The 24,545-nt window shown below is 48.5% G+C and overlaps 1 protein-coding gene across 5 annotated transcripts; it reads right to left on the bottom strand.

The window, feature by feature from the left end:
• Window positions 1–1,742: 1,742 nt before the first annotated feature.
• On the bottom strand, window positions 1,743–20,649 carry ADA2 (adenosine deaminase 2). Of its 5 annotated transcripts, XM_031555075.2 has the most exons (11): window positions 20,468–20,649; window positions 19,251–19,573; window positions 16,854–17,079; window positions 10,504–10,714; window positions 9,249–9,376; window positions 8,259–8,349; window positions 7,807–7,915; window positions 6,896–7,053; window positions 5,881–6,083; window positions 4,123–4,231; window positions 1,743–3,227 (listed from the first exon to the last, which is right to left on the bottom strand). In XM_031555075.2, the coding sequence occupies exons 1-10, from the start codon at window positions 20,470–20,472 to the stop codon at window positions 4,144–4,146; spliced, it is 1,542 nt and encodes a 513-aa protein (XP_031410935.1). In that variant the 5' UTR covers window positions 20,473–20,649; the 3' UTR covers window positions 1,743–3,227; window positions 4,123–4,143. The 5 variants fall into 5 exon arrangements, with proteins under 5 accessions (XP_031410935.1, XP_019471850.1, XP_010712374.1 ...); XM_019616305.3 differs by having other exon boundaries at window positions 2,158–4,231; XM_010714072.4 differs by lacking the exons at window positions 1,743–3,227; window positions 4,123–4,231 and adding an exon at window positions 4,264–5,033 and having other exon boundaries at window positions 20,489–20,647.
• Between the last annotated feature and the right edge of the window lie 3,896 nt (window positions 20,650–24,545).

Raw genomic sequence — 24,545 nt, forward strand, 5'->3', positions numbered from 1 at the left:
CAGGCTGAAGTATTTATTTTTAAAGCCCCACGAAGGAGTTTGCCAGCGGTCAGGCACAAGCTGGGCCTGGCACACAAGGCCAGGGCTGGAGCGGTACGGCTGCCAAGCTCCACACCCTGCAGTACCCGCTTTGGCTGCCGAGAGCCTGCCCTGCCGGCTGCAGCAGGCCTTAGTCTGCTCTTCCCTAAGCCAAATGCTGGCCTGTGGCTTTCCCTTGGAGCTGAGGCTTTTGTCAGCGTTGCTATCCAGAGCTCTGGCTTGGCATGTTATACATGGCCCTGAGGATTCCTTCTAGGGGCGCATCTGTTGCCAGCTGTATCCCTAACACCCCCAGAGCCCCAGAGGCGGTCTCTGCCCCTCTCACACCAGCCCATGGGAGACTCTTTTTCCTCTTAGATGTTTCCACGCCCCCTTCGCTTTCAAGGCAAGCACAGCAGTTGGTTGCTCACAGCCTCCTCCTTTGGTTTCTGTGTAAACCCTGCAGCTCTGTTTTCCCTGGGCTCTCAGCCCTGTCATCACCCCCTTACTGACCTTCTAACACCCTCCTTGGAGGCAGCCCACCTTCCCTCGCTTTTCTTCCTGCAGAGGCCCCAGTGGGCCGAGACAGCCCTCCCCCCGGCTTTATCTCCTCTCCCTCCCTGCTGCAGACTGCCTGTGGAATGATGGACAACCGAGAGGTTGAGAAAATACAGTAAAATGCCTTTCTTATCCCGTAATGACCTAGGGGGAGGACACGGCCTGATAAAAATGACAGGCCAGGAGAATTGAGAGCTAGACCCTTCACCTGCCTGTCCCTCAGCGGGCAGAAAATACTCGATCCACTTGCCATCATTGCAACTGCTGCAAACCTTTAAAGAAAGGAATTAAGCACTTAGCCAATTAGAGCTGCAAGTTTCTGGCCAAGGAAATGTCCTTCTGCTGCTTAGAAAGAGACTAATTCAGCGATTTGCAGCAGAAAAACCTACCTCAGGCTGAGCAGCCCTGTGCTTTATGGCCAGACAGAAGGGTTTGCATAGCACCTGGCCACTGTGGCAACGGAGGCTTGCATATAGCCCCGCTGGCTTACTTGGGCCTACCTCTATTTTCAACCAATTGTTTTACTTCTCTGTTTTTGCTGGCTTGATTTTTGATAGCAACTTATAGTGCTGGATCAGCAGTTTTCTGCCAGTGAGTGACCAGAAGGTAAACACCTCATTTACTGGATTGCTCCAAAGGTGATGTGAGCTGCTGTGCCACAAAACAGTCATGGATTTGTGATAGTGTGCTGCTAACAAAGCTTCGTCCACTCCCCCTTTACATAAATCAAGCCTGAAGAGGCCACAGGGAGCAACTGGTGAGGGAGAGAGCAGGCATGAGGTTTGATATGTGCTTGTGACAGCTTGAGGTAGCCAGTACAGAAATATCTCAGGATTTTCTGCTCTCCTTCCTTGCTCCTGAGCCCATATGAACATGAAAGGGGGCTCTTTCTTCCCCATCAGCTCTAGCTTTGTGCAGCGCAGCCTCCTACCACTCTCACTGCTGCCTCCAGCCCTGTTCACTCCAGTGCCACCCATGTCTCAGGTTCTCTAGCTGGCCCTTTCTTCCCATGCCCACCATTATTAGGACTGGGGAAAAGAGGCCATGGCTGTACCACATAGTTAGCTGATGCTCCAGGAAGCACTTGTCAACTTTGAAAGAAATGGGCTGGTCACAGAGTGTTTACCCTTCTTGTTTTCCTCTGTTAAAATCATGCTAGAAGTGGGTGAAATGACCTGCAGTAGTTCCTTTTACTTGCTATGCTTGACCACTGCAGAGATGGTACAAAGCTGTAACAGGAGGAGAGGTGGGACAGGCAGATCATGTCCATCAGGTGATATTCCTTGGAAACCATGACCCAGAGCTGGATGCAGCTACTGTGTGGAGTGGGGAAGAGGGACTGGGAGACTCAGCTCCAATATACTAGCGCTGTGGGTCAGACTGCCCTTTGCACCATGCTGAGAGGTCATCTCAGTCTCACAATTGTACTCCTCTGAGTGACGTGGAACATCCCCCTTGTGCTGCACATTCCAGAAGAAAACTTTGCATAAAATACTGGTATCCTCAGCTCTGTTTTTGTTGGTTCATTTGTTAAAGAGAGAAGTACTGGGAATGGGTTTAAAGATTTAAATGAATACTGCGTTCGGAAGGAAATGTGCATGAGAGCACATTACATATGATGTACATTAAATGTGATCAGGGATCTAAGTACTAATTGTACAGAAACAAACTGGCAGCAAAACACTTAAAACACTTGTTGTTTTAAGTGTCACTTGTTGTGAATGTTAAAAGCCAAGTCCCAGCCAAGCCCCATAACCAAGTTTACCCTAAGCCTTGAAGGTGTCTGAATAGATTCCACTTTCTCAACTGCAGCGGCTCAGCCTTAATCCCTCCTTTTTGCACACCTGGATCTGGAGAGGTGGGGATGCAGTCTGGATTTTTCTATTAGGATCCTTCTCTGAAATAAGGCATGCTCTAAAAAAGAGTTGGTTGCCAACTGTAAATCAGAGCAGCCCTCCTCCTGTCTAACCCCACAGCTCTGAAAACAGTTATCGCTCATCTTCCTAGGAGACTCCTGGGAAGGCCCCATAGATGACAATGCCCTGTTCAGAAGGAGATACAGGGAAGGATATACCCTGGAGTCAGAGATGTCCGTTCAGTTCAGGTTCACATTTAAACATACCTGTTTAAGGATAGGAAAGTGTCTGCCCTCTGACCAACCCTCAGATGGACACCTTCAGCAGCAGGAGATCACAAGTCAGAACGTACGCCTGTACAGTCAGGTTTCACCTTTCTGAGGGCTTTGTCTGAAGATCACCTGCACAATTTGAATTTCCCTATGCTGTAATCCCAAACAGTGTCACTCAGTGGTGGCTCCTGATATCTGCTATTAGCTCCATTTGGTCAGCAATGAGGCTTGCCCTGGAGGAAGAAACTCATGGAGAATAAATACTTCCTCCCTTCCCATACAGCAAAGGTGAAATATTGAGGGGACTCAGAGGGACTTGGCTTTAGGTCACTGGTTTAGGTCATCCTACCTGTTTGCAACAGCTTTCTTCAGCAGGATTAGACATTAGACATGTCTAATGCTATACCCATGGAGGAGGAAAAGGAGGAAAGGTGCTTCTACAGTAGCTCCTCTTCCAGTATAAAGCTCATCCCATGGATAAATGTGCAGTGAGGCCCACAGAAGGCTGAACAGCAAAGATTGGCTGTGGGGGACAAGAGGAAGGTGTGGGTCATGCGGGTAGATCTGGAGCTGAAGGCAGCTGGTTGGAAAGGCCCAGCAGAGCCCAGCACAGAGCCCACCCGCTGCATGCGGTATCTGACTGGCTTCTACTTCTGCTTTCAGAGGCTTGCCTCGCTGGCTTCTGCAATCCAGCTGCCTTCCGTTTGCACTGAGTTTTTGTTGGTTTTGCCTTGGATTACTAGCAGAAGCATGTGGGCCACTTAACGTTGAGCACACAAGGGATATGTGGGCTGCACAGCTTGATCTGCTTCTGTAGTGAGTATATTTGTCTCCTGATAAGCTGTTTTAACCAAGGTTAGTGGAAATAAACAACGACCAGGCAGCTTGAGACAATTAGCAGGATGCTTAAAGGTAGCTAATTTGCCCAAGCTGGTCAGATCAAGAAACAGCAGTCCACTCAATCTTGGGCTCTGAGGAGGAGGCACCTTTCAGAAGGAACATTTGTGAGGTCTCCCTTGGCTGCTGTAAACTGGGTCAACTGTGCTAATGCCAGAGAGATGCTGGTTGATCCTGGCTTGTTCCTGGGGTGTGTGTACTCAAGGATTTTGCTGTATTTATTTAGCATCCTGATGAAGATTTTTTTAATCTCCATGAAACTAGTTCTTTCCCTGATATTTTTGAGCTTGTTAACTAAGGGAGTCTACTCGTCTAGGCATAATTTGCTGTGTAGCTGTTGTAATAACTTTTGGCAACTGCAGAAGTCCAAGTGAACGTATGGGATATGCACAGTGTGAGATTGGTTCTCACCAAGGTGAATATCACCAAGGTGAATGGGCTGAATAAGGCAATAAAAGCCAGTAGTGGAACCTCTTGATATCAAAAGGCACTTCCTATAAATTCAGAGCCTTTGTTAATACCTTGAAGGGCAGGATGAGTGTTTAGTCAAACAGGATCTGGGAAGCCGGGGTAGGTTTTCTCAGGTGAAAAGTGCTTAGCTTCCCTGTGACCAGAAAACAGGAAAGGATTCTGCAGGGAAGAGAAAAGAAAACAGCCATGGGCAAATGAGACACCCCTTTTTGTCCTTCTCATCTCTGTGCAACCAAGCTTACACAGTCTGGGAACATTTGTATGGTTCCATCTGCTTGTTTCCAGCCATGGTAGGTCCTGAAATAGCAGATGTCAAACCTACGACTAGTTCTTCAACCCAGCAGTGCTATTTTGGCAGCAGGCCCAGGGTTAAACATAACAAGAGTCATTTTCAGTCCTTGCTTTCCGAAGGTCAGTGGCCCAAATGGCTGGATGTTTGTCTTAGCTGTTTCTGGACAAGGTCTGCATTTTGTAACAGTAAGGCAAAATTCAGGGATCCTCATGTTGGCAATGATCCACTAAGTCTAATTAGAAGGCAAGTTTTTTCTAAATGAGGATGTCAGGATTTGGTCATTGGCAACTTATAACTGTTTTGACTATTTTGAGTGGCATGCTCTGCTGGTATTGTTACAGACGCTCGCTGCTTCATTTCACCTCTGGCCCTTTACTTCTCCAGGATAGCACAGCTCATTCCTAGCATTAAGCTCATCTTAACCACATTGCCCATGTCTGGCTGAGACGTAGAGGTTCCTTCATCTGCTCAAGTCACATGGAGGAAGCAGGCTGCCTCTCAGCAACAAGGTTGGCTTTCTCTGGCTTGCCAAATGCCTTCCGAGACAGATCTCCTCCCTTCTACAGCTCCATCAACGAGCTATCAGTGAGATCAGCCACAAATTGGTCCCATTTTTTCTGCCAGACCTCTCTGGCCTTGGCTTTCTCATCCAGTAGCATGGCACTGTATCTGCAAAGAGTTGAGAAGCCTGTATCAGACAGGAGTCAAGGAGGCAGCTATTCCAAAATCAGTGACCGCAAGGAAAAGGCAGGAAGCAGCAACAGATTAACCCTTTGGGGACATACCCATGCTGCTAGTGTAACACTGTGTCCCAGCCATTTCAACAGCTACTGAATGCTGCACCGTGAGAACACACCAGCTCAGTCTCCGTAAGCTGAGGGCTCACTGAGCAGCACCCAGTGCCTCGTACAGGACAGATAGCTCTGCTGCTGCCCCTTGGAGTTGATCCAAAGCAGTAGGAATGTTTGTTGTCTTCCTGGCTGTGCAAGGATTTGGGACTGGCGTGGGATTTGGCAAGCAGACAAAATTCTAGGAATGCGGAGAAAGGCCCTGCGCACCATAGTCAAACTATTTTGAGACATTCATAGCTGTCTGGGTAAACAGAAAAAGTGGTTAAATGCAGCCAAACTGCAAGCTGGTTAATTGTTTTCCTGTGTTTCCCCAGTGGGTCGTGGCAAATGTCAGGACAAGTCAGATTCAGGCAGAAATAGGCAAATGGTCCAAGGACATAATGCTTCTCCCCTACCCAGAACCAGGCATTGGAGGAAACTTTGCAAAGGATGGAGAAAGAAAAAAAATTGAGACGCTGGAACAGAGAAAAGCAATCAAGGGCACAGACAGGGGGTCCCTGTGTTCTCCTCCTGAAGGAGACACACAGAGGAGGCTTTGGATAAACAGAAGCTTAGTTCATGTGGCAGAGGAGATTGTGACCAAAACCCAAATGAGGTGGTTTTCTGAGAGCAAGCTGATGTTCCTCAGCATTGCTATGCCTAGATGAGAGAGATGAGAAACTTACTTTATGGAGTTGAGCGCAAGTTGTTTCAAGGTCCTCAAGTCAGCATTCATCCCTCCAATGGCCATGAACAGCTCGTAGAAGTCATAGGAGACACCCTTTGCCCCAAAGATAGAGGGATCATCAGGGCTGACCACAACAGGGTGTCCTTCAGCCATTAGACTGGCTGCGGGATGGCTCCGCAAGTCAGATACCAACAGCAGCACCTTGGTGGGAAGACAGCACCACGTCAGGTTATGCTGTAGCCATGTTTGCACCCATCATACCGGGTACCTGATGTAGCTGCTTAGGTCAGCAGGCAGACACTGGGGAGGAGCCTGAGGGCTATTCAAAGCATATTAGGCATTGTGCTCTGAATTGCTGCAGGAAGAGCCTACTTTTCTCCACTGACCGTATGAGGAGATTGATTTCTTAAATTAATCGCCTCAAGTCAAGGCTAGCAGTGTGAATAACATCTGTTTATACTGGTTGCCAACCACTAGACCAGGCTACCCAGAGCCACATCCAGCCTGGCCTTGAATGTTTCCAGGGACGGGACATCCACAACCTCCTTGGGCAACCTGCTCCACCACTCTCTGAGTGAAAAATAATAATATGTAGCAAAAGAGTTCCCCCGGCTATGAATTCTACCAAACCAAAAGGACTTCCAGTTGCTATCTTGGCTTCTCACCTTCCAGCCTCCCTAGCTTTAAAGAATTTTCCATTATGTCTCTTTAGGCACCTCCCTGGCTCTGAGCCTTATCTCCATCAGGAGCACTGCCTTTCCAGCTTTCTCTGGATAAATGATTAAAAGGAAGGCATAGATTAAATGATTTTGAGCTAACTGATGTCGCAAGCTGTATACTCATGCAGCATGCATCTATATAGCAGACTGTAGTGTAATGCAGTGCAAAGGAAACTGAGCCAACCTGTGTATAACAAAATATCTGGCTGCCTCCAGTTCCCAGTTGTATCTCACTCCTATGATAGATACCATTCCAACGACCCAGCCCCCAGACCTAAGCTTTTACCAACATACCTGGTTGGAGATGGGACAGACTTCTACAGGAATATCCCTCTTCAGAGACAAATTTTTGGCTATTGGGTGTTTAGTGAGGGCAAGTCCATGGCCAATCCGGCTGGTATTCAGTATCAGAGCATCCAGCACATTGTTGTCTACAGAGGTGCCCTGCCAGTCTGAACAGAGATATGCACGATTCACTGCAGTGCTACAAGGAAATGCATCTTCTCAAACTGTTAGATGTTTTCTTAATGCATGCTTTGGTTGCAAGATGAGGGGATTGCTCATGCTCTGAGTTTCAACTTTGCATTTTCAGTGAAATGGGAATTCAAATCTGCCCATGGCACATGGCACTGCTCAGCATCAAGAGAGCCACTCATCTCACCTGGCAGTAAATGTCCACAGCATTTCTCTTACACCTAAGCTAATCGTGTTGGTCTCTGCTCACAGTCGAGGGAGATAAGTACTGATTTCTAGGGAATGACTGTGCATTAGGATGAGATGCAGTGCACCTTAAAATTGTGGATGTGAAGGGAGCCCAGGGTAACTAGTTGAGATTTAGACATTTTCACTGTAGATGTCAACATTTAAAAGTGCAGTGCAGTAGTCAGACACAACTGTCATGCATAGTTTGGATAAATACTATCCATATTGACTGAACAATGTATTGGGACCAGCAGCAGTAGTAGCTCTTGCAGAGTGACTACACATTACACACAGGACAGAGATGCTGACCAACATGATGCCTACACAGGTAGTGGAGGCACCATGCAGGAATTCTACAGCCACAATCTGGTGTGGGAAGCACAGGGAAAACACAGCACACACCCCCACCATCTTGATACAGCCAGACTTGCTACTTCTCTCCTTCGTGAGACTTCACCTCCTACCTTTGTAAGCAGTAACAGGTTTTGAGTCCTCATGCTTACCTGTCTCTCCAGCATGGAAGAAGTAAGGCAGGTTGACCCCTAGGGAATATGGGATGGTCAGGACATCCTTAAACTCCCATAAAGAATGACCTTCATCCTCATTGCCAACCTGGGGAGCAGAAAGCAAAACAGTGTTTTTGAACATGCTCAGGAAGATGATGGGTCCTACAGCTGGAAAACACCGTGTGGTGCCAACTGCACCAAAAGTACTATGCTGTGTTCTGAGTGGGAGCTATGGGGCTGATTCTTTGAGGGGTTTGGGTTTTTTGTTTTTTGGTCTTTTTTGTCAATTACTGCCAACAGTATCCTTAGCTAGAGGATTTTTGACTTGTTTACACTGATTTCAGTACAGTGGCAGAGGATCTGGCTCTGGTATAACACATGCCATACTTAGACATAGTTACACTGCACATCTAGGGGTTAACTCAAAGCCACAGAAGAAATTCAGTTACCAAGTCGAAGCCTGCCAGAGTATCTGGGAAGTGGGCTCTGAGTTCCATGGCGGTGATGATGGCTTCTTTAATCTGGGAAACATTCAGCATCCTAAAGAGCACAAGAGAGAAGGCAATGAGCAGGCTCACATCCACAGGCCTGCCTTCTTTGGAATTGTCTGAACTGTGAACTGGGACCCGACCCTCAGGGTTATTTCCAAAATGCAAAGTTGCTCCTGAATCTGACAGCCAGCTTCAGGTCTCCTGAGAAACAGCAGTAGAAAATTGATATTCTGAAAGGAAACCTCTGAATGACCAGGAAATGCCTGGCTAGACAATTCTGTCACTTGAGGTGAGGCATGCTTGGCTAACACTCGCTGGCTTTTCTCTTACACCAAGAAAGGAACACTTCAGCATGGAGAAAAAAAGGATTTTGTTGTTGTTGTTGCTGTTGTTGCCTCTCTACCATTTTACTGGGAGTTGGGACAGCAGCTTCATTTCAGTAGTTTTAAATCTAGCTTTCCCCAGCCCTGTTGGACTTGCACATCAAAGCGCGTTTTCCAGAAGGGCTTTGTCCATACCCACACTGGCCAGAGGCAAGCTGCTCTGAACTGGAAACTGCATCGTGCTGAGACAGAGTGAGTAAATGCCACTAGGAGATATGTTGTGTTTGCTCAGGATCACCTCACGTGACTTTGTGGCGTCTGGCTGACTTGGAGAACAGCCTTGTGCCTGCCTGTGAGCAGCAGCACAAACATAGCGTATGTAGGCTGCCAGGGAACAGCACTCACAGGGTCCTCTGAGGACCTCTGCTGTGCCCTGTGCCCATACTCGGGCACTGCTGTCCCTGCTCAGCTCCACAGGGATGGTGAGCCCGACCATGTGAAAGCCTTCCCCTAGCTCAATCCTCCCATCCCCAAGGGAAACCCACAGGTGTGGCATCGCTAAGTGACGGCAGCATTTCCAGCCCACCCCTCGAAAAGCTCTGCTTGGATAGCTCTCATTTTCTACCTGTGTGCTGTGAAGATAACCTTTGCTCCAAGGAAATCGGGATGCTCCTGCACAAACCGCCTGCTCACCTCCTGGTACGCCGCCACCGACCAGGACTTGTTGTGCCTGGTGCCATCGAGCTCATATACCTGTGGGACACGTGGCAAGCAGGAGTCAGAGGGGAGGTTTTATTACAAGAAAAAAAGAACAGTCTTTCTCCCCAGTATGTGATACAAGAACCAAGCTTCCCCACGCTCAGCCCTCTGTGCTGCTGCCTTGCGTTGCCCACCGCTGAGCCCGGTGCCCCATCACCTCCTGCCATCTCCTTGCCAGCACCCAGGTGGCTGCAGATATCATAGCGACATTTCCACTGCCACTACTCATGGGAAGCTGAGACTTTGCACAGCTGAACTTGCAAATACAGCTGGGGGGCTCTTCTGCAGCGTTTGCTGTTTCACACCAAATCCCAGCTTTCATTTACTTTACTTCAGTGATCGCTCCTGGCAGGTTTTGTTGCAAGGCGAGCTCCCGCAGTGTGGGTGCCATTGCCCCAGCATGGATGAGGGCCCCCAGGCATGCAGCTGCCTTGCTCTCCCCCTCGCACTTTGCTTAAAGAGCTGGATGGAATATGTGTCTGGGAAATGGAAACAGCCACTGAGCTAGGGGATCTGCTGCTGCAGCCATGGTGGGCTCAGGGTGCTGGGAAGGTGTGAGGCAGCATGGGACTGCTGGATGGTGCTCAGGAGGAAGTCTGATTTGTCAGCAGCAGACTTCAGCACTAGCAGCACTGCAAGGAGCACTTCCTAGCCAGAATTTTAGGTTGTCTGCAGTGGAAGGCTACATTTTGCAGTTGGTACAGTATCCTGCTCAGGTAAGTCATTCTGAAATAAGCCATAAATTTAAAATAATGTAGCTGTTCCAGAATAAGTCTCTGCTACAGGTGGGAAGGTATTCCAGAACAGGTGATTCTGGCACAGACCAAGCATCTTCCAGACCAGCAAGATCAGACACAGCTCCAGTCAGATGGTACAAGGCAGTTTGTACTGTTGCCACAGTCAGTATCTTCCTTAACCATTAAGAACAAAGTGTCTCTCGTCTCCAAGCCCTCAAGCATGCAAATCTCCTGCAAAGACCTTTGAATATGATAAAGCTCTTCCAGCATCCTGACAAGGCCAGGTATGCAAACATCCAAGAACTAAATTCAAGCTAGGGCTTGAGAAAAGTTTTGGAGAAATGAAAACTTAAAGGAATACTAGAGAAGCCAAAAAATACATACCGCAGGCAGGATAGCTCTTATCTCAACATACTGTATGTTATCCTCATAAAGCTCCAGCAGCCCCTGGTAGAAATAGGCCTTGAACACAGGTGCATAGCAGATAAGTCCAGAAGCGATGAGAAAGACTTCTTCAAACCTTTTCCAAATGAAAGCCTGGGAAGGGTAGGCCAGCTCCGGGGCATCAGTCACCAGGGTCAAGTTTCTCAGCAAGCTGCAGAAAAGGGGAAAGGGAAGAGGAAGAATCAGGAGAGAGGGGAAGTCAGCTGGCTTTCAGCTGAAAAGAGGGACGTGTTCATAGAGGAGGACCAAGGGAAGAAGCAAAGCAGCTCCTGCTGCAACAGGAGCCCAATTCCTAACCTGAAGACTGAAAATACCGCAAGGCATATAGGTCTAGCAACTGATACAACTAGGAGACATTCAGATCTTTTTTTTGTTTTTTCCAGCTGTTTTAAATCTTCTAATGGCTGGTACAGATGATATCTGTACCTTGTGACGGATAAAAATTCATGCAGCACGTGTTAAGCTGGATAACACTTGACGTTCAAAGTACCCATCGTGTTGAGGGAATTACCAGAAAGAAGCAAGGCGAGCGGGTCAGGGAGGTGATCCTGCCCCTCTGCTCTGCACTGGTGAGGCCTTGTCCAGAGTACTGCACCGGATGTGGAGTCCTCAGTACAGGAGAGATGTGGACCTGTTGGAGCGCGTCCAGAGGGACATAAAAATGATCCCAGGGATGGAATACCTCCTCTCTGGGGACAGGCTGAGAAAGCTGGGGCTGTTCAGCATGGAGAAAGCTCCAGGAAGATGTGAGAGCAGCCTTTCAGTATCTAAAGGGGGCTGGAAGAAGAAAGGGACAGACTCTTTAGCAGTCTGTCTGTTCTGATAGGACAAAGGGAAATAGTTTCAAACTAAAGGAGGAGAGATTTAGGTTGGATATAAGGAAAAAGTTTTTTACAATAAGGACAGTGAAGCACTGGAGCAATTTGCCCAGAGAGGTGGTGGATGCCCCATCCCTGGAGACACCCAAGGTCAGGCTGGATGGGGCTCTGAGCAACCTGAGTGTCCGTGGTCACTGCAGGGGGGTTGGACCAGATGGCCTCTAGGTGTCCCTTCCAACTCAAATAACTCTACGGTTCAACGATTCTATGATTTTATTATCTTGGAGTAACAAGACTTAGAAAAGCAAGCATGATGTTTTTTATATCCTAAGAATTGCACTCTGTTACCCAGAGTATTCTTAATCTCCAAGTAGGCTAATGTGTTACTCCTGCAGACCATATATGCTCCCAGGCATCTTAAATGCATGTCAAGTATTTTGACACCTCTCCATCAGTTCACTGGGCAGTCTCCAGGAGATGCCAACACCACCATTATTGTGACTTCTAACCTGTAACTTTCCCCAGTATCTTCTTTTTATCAAAATGTGCCAGATTATATGGGCAGAGAGGAAATGTTTGAGAACCAGAAATCATTCCTCCTCTCCACTGAAACAAACCTGGCATCCCTTGACAGCAGTTACTGTTTTTTAATAACGTTTGGTGTTTGAAGTCTCCCTCCCACAAACATGATCTGGACCAGACCCATAAACTAAGACATGGGACATCCTTTTTCATCCCTCCATCCCAACCTTACAATGAAGCTGACTTCTCAGCACCTGCATGCTGGCTGCCACTCCCCTCCCTCAGGGCCTTATTCCTGCAGCTGCAGTTTCATTTCTTCTTCACTCAGCTAATTTCTTTGCTGGGAACTATTTCAGAAACATAATTGTACATAAGAAAAGATATTTGGATCACACTGAGGATGAGCTTTGAAATGCCAGCCAGTCAGAAAATTCAGAGAACCTTCAGCTTTGCCCTTCTATGCGAGTAGCATCCCTACTGCACTATCACACAAGGCTGACATCTCCAGATAAGTCCAGTAAACAATGTGACTTGGCAGAGAAGCTCTGCCACGCCCAGGGAGACACAAGGGTGATGCTCTGTGATGCTATGGCATTGCAGCTGAGGGAAGGACGCTGGAGCATCACCCCAGAGCTGGGGCATCTGTAAGGAGCTCACCTATTGTCGGCTACCAGTGAGGGGGTGTGCTTGAGGAGATGCAGCATGGGAAGAGACAGGCACCTTGGCAAGCCTCTGGGAAAATAAATGTGGGCAGTGCTCCCTGCTGTCATCACCCCAGCCCTGGCCGAAGGCAGCTCCCCACCACATCGTGCCCTGTTTTAAACTCGAGCTGTATGGACTCAAGGTTGTTTACCCAGCCTGTGCTCTTGGGCTATAAATCCTCACACTACCCTGCTCCTAAAAGCACATCAATCAAGTAACGTTTTTTTTATAATCCCCTTTCCTTTGAGACCGATTATTGATCCCTATAACTGTTGAAGATTTATGGTGCAGTGCTGACCCAGCCTTGATAACCCGATAATCTCCTAAGGGTTTGGGCTGATAATTTTTCGCCACGAGGAGCTCATGCAGATGAAGCAAAGCTTCATAAAGACACTTTTGCTTGTTTTCCAGAATGGACCCCAGCCAGTGATCAGGTGCAGACTACAAATAGCCTTCCATGTCATGTCATATAGGCAGTGAACGATGCTATTGCAATGCGTATGCCCAAAGGGGCACAACAAAAACAATCAGCTCAGGATTATTCATTTTCAACCATGTTTTTGCTTTTCTCTTTTTCTTGTTATTTTTTAACTGTTTTGTTTTTTTGAACTATATAATGCAGAAGTGAATGATATGTTGTCTTGTTTTTAAGGAGCATCTTTTTCCTGCTTCTGTTTCTCTCCTCCATGGGTAATTATATCTCGCTCCTCGCCATAGTATCTGAATGTCTTCCAGTGGTGCATTAAATAGAGTGGCTAACATCTGTCACATGTGGCTCATTCGCTTTCTGTCTCTCTCTCTTCCCCTCTTTTCTCCCCAAGGGGAGACTTGTACAGAGAGTGGAGTGCTTTGTTTCTCTGGTGGGGTTTTGTGTACACTTTTTGTGTGTGTCTACTGCCCTATTTTCCTTGAGATAAGGCAGTGGAGGGCACAGAGGGGAGGTGATGGAGGTCTGCTGGCGCCCAGGGGATTCTCCCGCAGCTCGAGCCGCGTGTCAGCTTGCTTGCAGATGACTTCATCCTTGTGACAGGGAGCTGTGCCTGGGGGCATGGCCCCCACCCTCGGGCAGGGGGAGGTTCACAAATATCTGGCATATCAGTGCCGCTTGCCTTAAATATCTGGGGGCATGCCCATTGTCAGCCCTCACTTTAGAGATTGTGGTGATTGTGTTGCTTTTTGAGGGGAAAAATGGCATTTTCGAATATCCTAATTGATTGACAAGTAAATAAGTGAGGATTCTTTTAAATCTCAAAGCAAAATTTCCTGCCTTTCTCTGTCTCTGTGGTGTCTTGACTCTCCCAGCAGCATCATTTTGGAAGCTAACCCCAGTAACAGGATATTCTCGGGTCTTGGCCCATAAGACTTGCGATTTGGATGTGAATGACGAAACCTTCTTTTGAGGCAAGCAAACAGAAAGACTTACTTCCAATACACGTATAAATGTACATGTATATGTGGATATACATCTGTAAATGTACACAAAAATACGAACAGCAGAAATGTTATGTGGCTTCCTCCCACTCTCTTGCCTTCCTGGCCAGGAATATGGGAAGGTAAGAGAGGTGCGGTGGAGGCATTTTCCTTGTTTCTTCACATTTGCTGATCCATGATATCCTGTAGGAGAACCCTTTCCCAACTGCCAAGCTCACTTGATAGCTCCCTGAAAGCACCCAACTATCCATCCGTTCCTCCCTCCGACATCTGCTTTCCCTCAGCTTGTTAGTGCTCAAGGGCAAAGAGGAGCGCAGGAAGAGAGGTAGCCTGGGATGCACATGTTCGAGAGGCTGGGAGGATTTCCAGGAACTGAGAAGCAGAACAGACTGGGGTCAATTCCTGGCTAGAGACCTATTTTCAGGCGGCCAAATGCATTCCTAACCCTCAGACTAGTACCCAGGGATAAGATCAAAATAAGAGGGGACGTGCCTCAATGTGGCTGTTGTTCCCGTGCTTGCACATTATGTGCAGTAACTCCGTTGCAATTTTGCAAGAAATAAAGACCAGTATAAGTCTGAGCACCCAGGATGTAGGAGATCCATGTTTATATATGGCTGCAGCACATATTTGCTGAGGAAAATCACTTCACTGGTCTTTGTCTTGGTTTCCCCTTCTGCCTTTTGTGAGATTTTTGCAGTAGAAAATGCCACAGTCAAAAGCCTGCCAGGAGGAGACATCAAGCTACATAAATCCAACTAAACCCAAATACAACTTAAGAGTTAGTCTATGCAAGGGTCTGAGATACCCAGAGCAATTGCTTGTGCTTAAAAAAGTGGAGCTATTTTGACATCTAATCTCTTGCACATTATTTATGAGTCTCCTGGTGGGGCTGAAGAGTGCTGGTCCCATGGTCTTTCCTCATTACTCCCAGAAGAAATTGAAGGAATGAGGAACAAGTTTTCTCTTTGGAAGATGTGAATAAGTGACTTCTCACTCGATCTTATTTTGTCCACCATGAGTCAGGGCAGTAGAGTCTTAGGATGTGGAAGGCTGGGAGTCCTAAGCCCAGCACTATCTTCTCCTTCCATTCTGGAAGTGCTAAGACCTATGGAGGACAGGAGCTGACCTGACAGCTCCCCAGCCTCCAGCCTGACCTCTTTCCCATGCTGCAGTATGGAGCCCTACAGCTTCCATACAGAGGGGTATGGACCTAGGAGATCTCGATTTAGAAGCACTCGTGCACACACGTTCAAAACCATGAATTTTCACTCAGGAAGTGCCATAATTACGGTCACCTATGTCACCTTCATCTACCTTCCCCTTGTGTGCCAGCTTCACAATACTGTCTTCAATTACATTGAACCACGCAGAACCCAGCAGACTCCTGGAGCCCAGCAGACAGTAGTGCTCCTTGACCATCTCACAACTCAGTGTTTCTTTTTGTCCTCATCACTCAGTGTCTGCCTTCATGCATTATTTAGCGGATGCTATCCAGCCCCCAAACACAATGTAGAACCACACGCTCCCCTTAGCCTTTCAGCAGGGCTTTGTCACAAGATGAACGGACCCATGGGGAGATCAGGCTTGGTCTTCTTGATACCATGCCTGGAGGGTAAGCCAGGCCATTCACACCCACCTGTAAGTCATTAAATGTGGGATGACTGCTGGGCACTCTGCTCACACCTGGTCCTGATAAAAGGCTGACAGCAGGAGGGAACTCTTGCAGAATGGTGAGTGATGCCTGAAGGAGCAGGCTGAGCTGTGAGCTCCCAGATGGCTATGGGAGACCTGACCTGGAGTAGAGGAGCTCTGGTAGCAGATGGTGTGCTGTCAGGCACAGAACCTATGTGTAGGGCTCATTGGCTCAGCCAGTGCCCTGGCTGAGACCTAACCCCTTTTGTGGGAGCAGGCGGCATGTCTCAGTGCCTGAGATCCCTCTTGAGACTGAGTCTCTCAGTTGTCTGCTCTCCTCATGGTTACCTTAATGGGCAAGGTGAGGTCCTTCCCCATGGAGTCCTGTTCCCTGCTAGAAGCACATCCAGTTTGGGTGCTGGCAGAGGGTGGGGCAGATTACATGAAGCAACTTAAACCACTGACTTCAGTCTGTCTGTACAACAGACCAAAGTAGAGGTGCAACAGAGAACTTCAAAGTTAGTAGCATCTAATTCTGGTGTACTTAGAATCATAGAATCATTAAGGTGGAAAAGATCTCTAAGATCATCAAGTCCAACTGTTGACCCATCATCACCATGCTCACTAACCACATCCCTCAACACCAAATCCGTGTATTTCTTGAACACCTCCAGGGATGGTGATCCCATCACCTCCTGGGCAGCCTGTACCTATGCCTCACCCCTCTTTCTGAGAATCAGTTTTTCCTAATATCCAACCTGAACCTCCACTGAAGCAACTTAAGGCCATTACCTCTCATCCTCTTGCTGTTAACTGTGAGAAGAGGTCAACACCTACCTCACTACAACCTCCTTTTAGGGAGGTGTAGAGAGCTATAAGGTTTCCCCTGAGCCTCCTCCAGACTGAACAATCCCTCTTCCTTCAGCTGTTCATCATAAGACTTGTGCTTTAGACCCTTCACCAGATTCACTGCCCTTCTCTGGACACACTCCAGGGCTTCAGTGTCTTTCTTGTTGCATTACTTAATGCCTCAAGTTCTCTGCCATTTGTTTGTTATGTACACACAGCTTGAAATATGGTCCCCTGCTTTCAGGGCAACAAGTAAATGGGGAAACTAGACCAGAACAATCCTGCTGGCCGTGCATTGCCACCATGAAGCACCCACACCTCCTGCTTGCTCACCTGTCATCGAACTCAGTCACATTGCGCAGCTGTTTTCGATAAGTCTCCAGCAAAACCCATTGGGAACACTGGGCTGGCACTGGGTGAGGAGGGTGAGGCTTGGAAAAGTGAAACCGAACAGTGCCAGTGTGGGTGAAGCAGATGTAGCAGTCAGGGAGATAGGTAGCATTGTACACCAGCCAGTCCACGCTCAGCATGGCATAGTCGTGCAGGTGTAGGACAGCACCTGGGGAGAGGGAAAGCAAGCTGAATGAGATGATGTTCTGGGAGCAGAGGAAAGGAGGCTTAACATCATGAGAGCTTGAGTTTGCCCATGAGATATGCAGGGGGAACAAAAGGAAGCTCGGCTTTCCCACTGTGACAGAAAGCGTTCTTTCAGGCTGGCTTCTCTGAGAGCTGGCTTGGGCCCTGCTGTCTGAAAGAGGAGTTCTTGCAGTAGACAGCAGTTCACAAGGCATGCTAGACAAGAGATAGGCTTGGAGAAAACCTCTGTATCTCAGCTTTGTGACTCCCAGCCTCAATCCTTGCATCTAGTCTGCATCTCTTCCTTCATCTCTATGGAACTCTGGCGTGCATCAAAATCATAGACAGTGACACCATGGGGAACTGCCATCAGATGCACTTCCCTTATCAAATAACTGCTTGCTTGTGTTGTGCACCTGCTGTTGGCCACTACCATGGGCTTTTGGCATGCTCTGCTACATGTTGGCAACTGCCAGTCTTCTTGGCACAGGAGGCTTCTGCATGCTCACCTTCCTCAGCTCATCCATTTATTTTGGTGACATCTCTTTTTGCAGAGACTTGTGCTTGAAATAAACTTTCTCTTTGTAAAGGGAAAGAATTTAAAGCTGAAGTCTTACAGACACGTGCTCTATTAGTCTAGGGGAGATGTTATCGTCTAAATAGCTTTGATGCCCTAAGGAGTAAAAGGCGAACATGAGTAGCAGGAACAAAGGCCAATATGCATGTGACATTGGACAAACTGAAATGTCAAGTCTCTAAGCTGTAGTAAACTGATTATAATATATAGATAGCCTCTATAATCCCTCACTGTAAAGGGTCTGAAAGCTAAGATGCTGAGCATCTGCAGCTACTGCTCTCACCAGAGCAACAAAACGTGTGCCACAGCTGTCTAGATCCTCCTGCCACTTACAATGCTGCACTTTTTCCTGTGTTAAGAACAAAAGAAATGGCAATAGTGCTTGAAACAACAGTAATTCCTAGGGGTTCTGATCAAGGCTGAGGTCCTACTCAGGCAAGGTACTCATTACAAGGATGTGACTTTGAGCCTAAAACCCACAGTTCCTGCAAAGATTGAGAACCTATTTTACTATATCATAGGTTGAAAGGTGTTAGATTTTTGTTTTCATTCTCCCTTTGTCTCAAAGAAACTCCACTTGAGGCAAAAAGAGGACAACTTTTATATTCCTTACTACTCAATTCAGCAATGGAGAGCTGAAGGCAACTCTGGCATCCCAATCTCTTGCAGCAACTGCTCAGGATTCTGCAAGCCAAGGAGCCTCATCCCTCACAGGACAGTGGGAGGGAGACACTGCGTGGTGAACAGACAGCTCTTAACCGTGCACCAGTGTCACCGCCTGACAAATGAAAAGCAAATCTGACTGCCAAGTCCTTCCAAGTGATTCACCAACCTGTTTTCAAGCAGCCACATAGGCAAGGCCATGGGATGCTACATCTAAAAAGGGACATTCTGGAATGATGAACATGCTCACAGCTGTAGAGATATGGGCAACTTTCATTGCAGCTGTCTCTTATCCTTAGTTAAAGAAGGCACCTTGTTCAATGCTTCCTTACTGAACAAGAGATGCAAAGGGAGAAAGCAGCCAGCTAGGAGTCAAGGTCTTTCTCCAGCAGTTACTCTGATCTCTCCACTGAACTGTCTGCAGCTCAGAGAAATGGAGGCATTGGGCTTGCTGCTGCCCAGCATCAGTGGTTTGGATTTCCACTTGGCTGCGATATCTTCTCCCTCTTTTCAGTATAACCCAGAGTACTGAGCATGTTTGTTGGTAGCAAGTCTATTGTGTTTGTGTGGATAAAGGACCGTGTTGAACATGGATGTCTGTGATGTCTTCATCTTAACTTCCTCTGCCCTTTCCTTGCCTTTGAAAGGCTGAAAGATCCATATTGCAAGTTATGGTGAATGCTACAATTGCTGGAAATGAGCATTCATGCAATCTAGCCACCTCTTCCTCTCCCCCTGCCCCCAGCTGAGAGGCAGGACTCCTCGCACCGCCTTGCCAGCACTATTCCCAGCTCTGGGAAGCCCATCTGCAATCAAAGCTCTGCTACATCCCACACTCTTTCCCAGCTCTGGCACAGAGAGCAAAAGGCAAGAAGAGGATGAGTACGATGAGCAATCGTTAAGCCCAAGCCTACCTTTTGGCATGCGCTTCAGGATGCTGAACACTGCGCTCTGTTCAATGAGGCTTTTTGCCCGAAAGAAGTGCATGCTAGGAGGGAACTGCCCCGTGTTCAAGGCTGCTGCGATCTCCTTCTTCTTGAGGCTGATGAGCTTCGTGCTGAGCTGCTGCTCCTGAGTGCTCAGCACCAAATTGCCACCTGTCAGTCTGGCTTTCTCCTCCTGCATGAGGGAGTCTCGGTCCTCCCAGAGCGGGGTGGGAAGGCAGAGGGAAGCCAAGCTGAGAAGGCATGCCAGCCTTATGCCTTGCCCAGATGGAGTCTTCATCTTGGAGCTGCACCTGGTGCACAAGGAGAAGTCAGTGTGTTAGCACAAGGCAGAAGCAACATCTTAGCAGCAACCCACTGAGACATGAAACTGCTGGTCCATCCTGCAGGAGAAGTGAGTTAATTGGATGCTTAGTGCTGGGGGAGCATCTGGTAGTGATGTCCCCTATGGACAGGATCTGCATTCACGTTTCCCTGCAATGCTGCTTGCTCGTGGCAAGACAGTGTTCAGGGTGAAGAGGAGAGGCTACTCCTGGGATCAGGCAGCACATCACACAGACCTGTGATGTTGGGAAGGCCCAGACCTAGAGCTGAATATTGGTAAGGTTGGGATGCTGGCTGGTAAACTGTGTGCAGAACCCCTCAGAGCAAGGGGTGCTGGGGACAAGGTGCCCAAGGGACTTCTGTGATCGCACAGGGTGCACCAAATCACAGAGCTGACTGAATGCTAGCTCCCTGCAGCTAGGAAAAGGCCTCGCTGCACCCCTATTGGAGGGGCTAATTTACAGGTGAAAACCCCACTGTAGCCCCAGAGACACGGCCCTTCCTTGCAACCTTCAAGGAAAGAGAATGGGGAGGGAGCCCACGGAAGCAGCAAGAGATCACAGGCAACAGGCACATGTGAACTCGGAGAACTCTGCCCTTCCCAAAAAAGCTCAGCTGCAACATAATCCGTCAGCGCCAGGCGCCGGTGACCCTCTGCACCCATCCCTCCACACCAAAGCAGACTGGGGGAAGGCTGAGTATTTCGGAGCAGATCCGTGTGCGTCCCACGTTACCTCCCTGCACGCACACAGGGCCCTGCGTCTCCTCCAGTCCTGCTCCCGCTGGGGTTCTTAAGCCCCACAAGCAGCCGCGCCGTGGGCCTGGCTCTGAACCAGAACAGGAACCGTCCCCAGAGTCACCACCTCATTCCTGGGTTGACTCACGCAGGGCAGCTCTCCACTCCTCGCAGCCCGCAGTGGGGTTATCGTCTCTCTGGCGAGCCGGTGGGGCCCAGACAAGCAGCGGGCTGCGTCCCGGAGAGTCACCGCATGCACAGTTCCTCTTCCTGTGTGCAGTTTCAGCTCACTCAGCTTTTATTTATCCGCGCCCCACCCGCTGTGTCCCTGTGCTTCATGAATATATAAAGAGGAGGAGGAGGAGGCGGAGGTCAGTGGAAAGCCGGGCGCAGGCGGGAGGCAGACAGAGCACCGCGCGTTAATGCCAAGGACTGCAAGTAACGGTGCTTTTTTTTTTTTTTTAATCTGAGAAAAAAAAATAATAATACAGGCATTTGTAAAGGTGCCTCTGAATGCTTTTGCTTGCTCCCTGCCAGCTGCACAGAACAGGCTGGCCCCAGCCCAGCACCGGGGCCGTGTTTGGGATGCCGCCGAGCGGAGGGGTGCACGTGCTGATGTTTCTGAAACATCACAGCAAGCGTTGGGGTTTCACCATTTTATTTTGGTCGGGATGCACTGGGCTTTAAAGTGATTCAAAACAGATGTTACATAAACAGCTTCCAGGGGAGAACAAAGCCTGCTCGGTTTAATTTAATCCAAATTTTAACTACTTTAATTTTTTTTAATAATAAAAGACCTTGTAAGTTGAGAGCTATTGAAAACAACCTGCAACAATCATAGAGACCGCTTCCAAGGCACGGAAAGTCAGATCTGGCCAATAAGGAGTGCGATTTCACCAGCTGGCATCGTTGCAAGCAGAGGGAGCTGTGGGATGGGCAGACCCCTCAGTGGCCACCCCAGCTCTGCTTCTTCCTACCCACCCATCCTGTGCTGTCACAAACATCAGCACCAGTGGTTAAAAAGGTGTTGCCCACTTCCATCCTTGCAGTCAGCTTCAGTGCGCTTGGGGAAGCCCTGCATAGGATGGGGTGTTTATGGAGGTTGCTCTCCCAGGGAGGCCAGAGGAGCTGCAGGACCATGCGGTGCACTGTGGCCACCATCAGATAGTTTAGGCAGCCTAAGGTGGTAGATAGAAGGAGTGGAGAGGGAGAACTCTGTGGGGATGAGTGTTCTGCCTATAAATACCTTAAGGGAACAATATGAAGGAAGGAAGGGAATTGCTCGAATTATCTCAGAGCAATAAAGCTTGAGTTTGGGACCATAAAACCAAATCAGGCTAGGTTGGAAAGCTGTCTTTCTGTGGGAAAGCAGGCACCGGAGACAGATTGCAGAGGAAGCTGCAGCGGTGGAACACAGAGGCAACTGCCTTTTGATGGGGTGTGGTGGACAGTGGGATGCCCTGCAGCAGGACCACAGCCCCATGGTGCAGCAGCACAAGCTGCAGGCAGGCAGCCCCCAGTGCCCAGCTGCACAGTGGGTGCATGTGGGGCTTTAAATAGCCAGGGGCCACTGCACAGTTCTTGTGGCAAGTTCCCCATGGCTCAGTTTCAGTTCCATACACCAAACTTTTTATTTTCAACTTTTCACACCTCTTTGATATGACTGATTCTCTCTCATTCATCAGATCCTATGAGAGCTGGAACAGGCCACAGGACAGCTCCTGCTCCCAGCACGCAGATTCCAGCTATGTAAAGTGCTAGGTGCTCTAAATTAGTATTAAGAATAGACCATGCCAGCATGTTTGGGAACATTAAAGCTTCCCCACTGACCTGCTAAATAACTTCAGCTTTGGTCTGGCTGGGCACAGGTTGGTTTCTGTGAGAGTTTTTGCCTTTTTTTCCCCCTTTGTGCCCAGCCATGCAAAAATATGGGCCATTTAGTAGCCAAGCAAGGAAATCAGCTGGAGAATCACAGAATCGCCCAGGTTGGATGGGACCTCAAGGATCATGAATCTCCAACCCCCCTGCCACAGGCAAGGCCACCAACCTCCACATTTAATTCTACACCAAGCTGCCCAGAGCCCCATCCAACCTGGCCCCCATCCAACCCTCCAAGGATGGGGCATCCACAACCTCTCTGGGAAGCCTTTTCCAGCACCTCACCATTCTTATAGTAAAGAACTTCCCCCTGACATCCGACTTAAATCTTCCCTCCTTCAACTTAAAAACATTTCTCCTTATCCGGGTGTTATCTACCCTTTCAAAGAGTTGAAAGAGTTGAGAGCTGCATCCGAGTAAAACCAAGCCAGGCTGCCCCAGGTCTGGCTGGCAGCACTGCTTCCCAGCCTACAACCATGCTCAACTGAGCCACAAGATGCCTCATCCACATTCAAAAACTCACCCTCAGCTTCCCAGCCTGCCTTTGTCCATCTGTCCTTCCTCCTCAGCTACATCTGCAGCTATCTGATGATTTAGCGTGAATAAGGCTCTCAAGTCTGTCCATCAGCAGGCTCACTGCCTCCCATGGATCAGCTTGGTTTTGAGGCGGCTAGCCCCAAGCAATATGCAAGGCAAAATTCTTTTTCCTAAAAGCTGTAGTCCACCCAAACATCCCATTGCTCCCTGCTTCCTACTCCCTACACCTTGCTTCCTGTTCTCCTCTCTGCCTCCCCCTCTAATCAACTACCCGCAGCAAACCTCATTCTGCCTAGACTCCTCCTCCCTCCTCGTGCCCCAGGCATCCTGCATGCCTTGGTACAGAGGAGCTGTTTGTCCCTGGCCACTGCAGCTGTGAGTGTCCCCAGGCCACAACCACCTCCTCACCTCACTGTGCTCAGTAGTAGCCTGGCTGGGATAAGTCAGTGCTGTAACCAGAGTGTGCATGGTACACTGCTCTTCAGCTCTGTTCCCCCGAGCAAAACTCAACTTCAAAAAGTGAGAACTGGGAGCTGTGTTTTCAACAAGCTTTGCTTCTGATTGTTTCATCCTCTTGGTTTTTGGTCTAAGAGCAGGTGCCATTTAGAGCTGGCTGTCATTTCTTTTCCTTGTCTGTTGGCTTTTGGCAGCTTAGAGCCCTACTTGCCCTGCCCCTTTGTGCAAGGCAGAGATAAAGACTGGGTGCCACTGATGCTGGGAACCGCTTTCCTGGTTCCTCCTGAAAGCAGAGTGCAGTGGAGGGGGGGTTGTAGCATCACAGCAAGCAGTGGCTCCTCAGCTCTGTGCCTTCTGTAGCAATGAGGCTCTCTGCTACTCTGAAGATCTCAGTAAAATGGAATATTGCTGTAGAAAAAGAGAGTGAGCAGAGAAGTTGACAACAGCATAAACATAATGGTATTTTAGCAAAGTTTTAAAGCAATGCTGAGGACAGAAAGCCTCATATTATACAGGAGAGAACTGTGTTTTAGCCTTAGCATGCACCTCCCTCTACTAAAATAAATCATAAACCACCATAAACCAAGCTGAACCCTTATCATACTCCAGTGATTCTGACAGTTTCTGTTCATTCTCTCTGTTCTGAGCTGGACCATGACCAGATCCTATCTACACATCTCTCAGGTGTGCAAAACCCACCTCTGGGGGAAAGCAGGAAGGATTAAACAACATTCAGCTCATCCTTGCTCCTTTCCTGATAGAAGAGGAGCAAGCAGCCACCAGTGGCTTCTCTAGGGACAAGGTATATCAAGGCAGGGATCTTGGAGAGAGAGGTTCAGAGATCTGAGTTTCAATTGCCAGCACAGGAATCAGGGAAAACAGTGGGGCTCTTTAGCTGTGCGCAAGCACTCAGGTCCTCGATGGACATTACCTCATGAAGTTCCAGGAAGCACAGCTGAAGCAAGAATTCCACTGCCTACAGTGAGGAGGTGGGACTTGTCCAGCCTGGTGAAATGACATTGTAAATAAAACTTTAATAAAAAGTGGCATTTATTGATGAGTTGTGTTAACCTTGTCTAAAGCCATTTAGACAAATTAAAACACCACGTTGTATTTCCCTGCCACGTTAAAAGCAGTAAGGCATAAAGCAGATTGATGCTGCTGGCCGCACTGGTTCTTTGTGAGCTCTGCATGAGCAGCACCCAGAGCAGACGCTGGGGTAACCCAACATGGGGGCTGGAAGGGAAGAGGGGAGCCGGAGGCCATGGTGCACATCACCCTGCACTGCAGAGGAGCACAGCTCAGGATCATAGGAACTGCTTTGGACTGGGTCA

This window comes from Meleagris gallopavo, chromosome 1 (assembly GCF_905368555.1).
Source record: "Meleagris gallopavo chromosome 1, MGAL_WU_HG_1.1, whole genome shotgun sequence".
Classification (NCBI taxonomy): domain Eukaryota; kingdom Metazoa; phylum Chordata; class Aves; order Galliformes; family Phasianidae; genus Meleagris; species Meleagris gallopavo.

Coding starts and splice junctions, on each gene's coding strand:
- ADA2 (XM_010714066.4), bottom strand. Junction 8,350..9,248: donor GTTATCTTCACAGCACACAG/GTAGAAAATGAG, acceptor TGTGCTCTTTAG/GATGCTGAATGTTTCCCAGA. Junction 7,916..8,258: donor CTCTGGCAGGCTTCGACTTG/GTAACTGAATTT, acceptor TCTGCTCCCCAG/GTTGGCAATGAGGATGAAGG.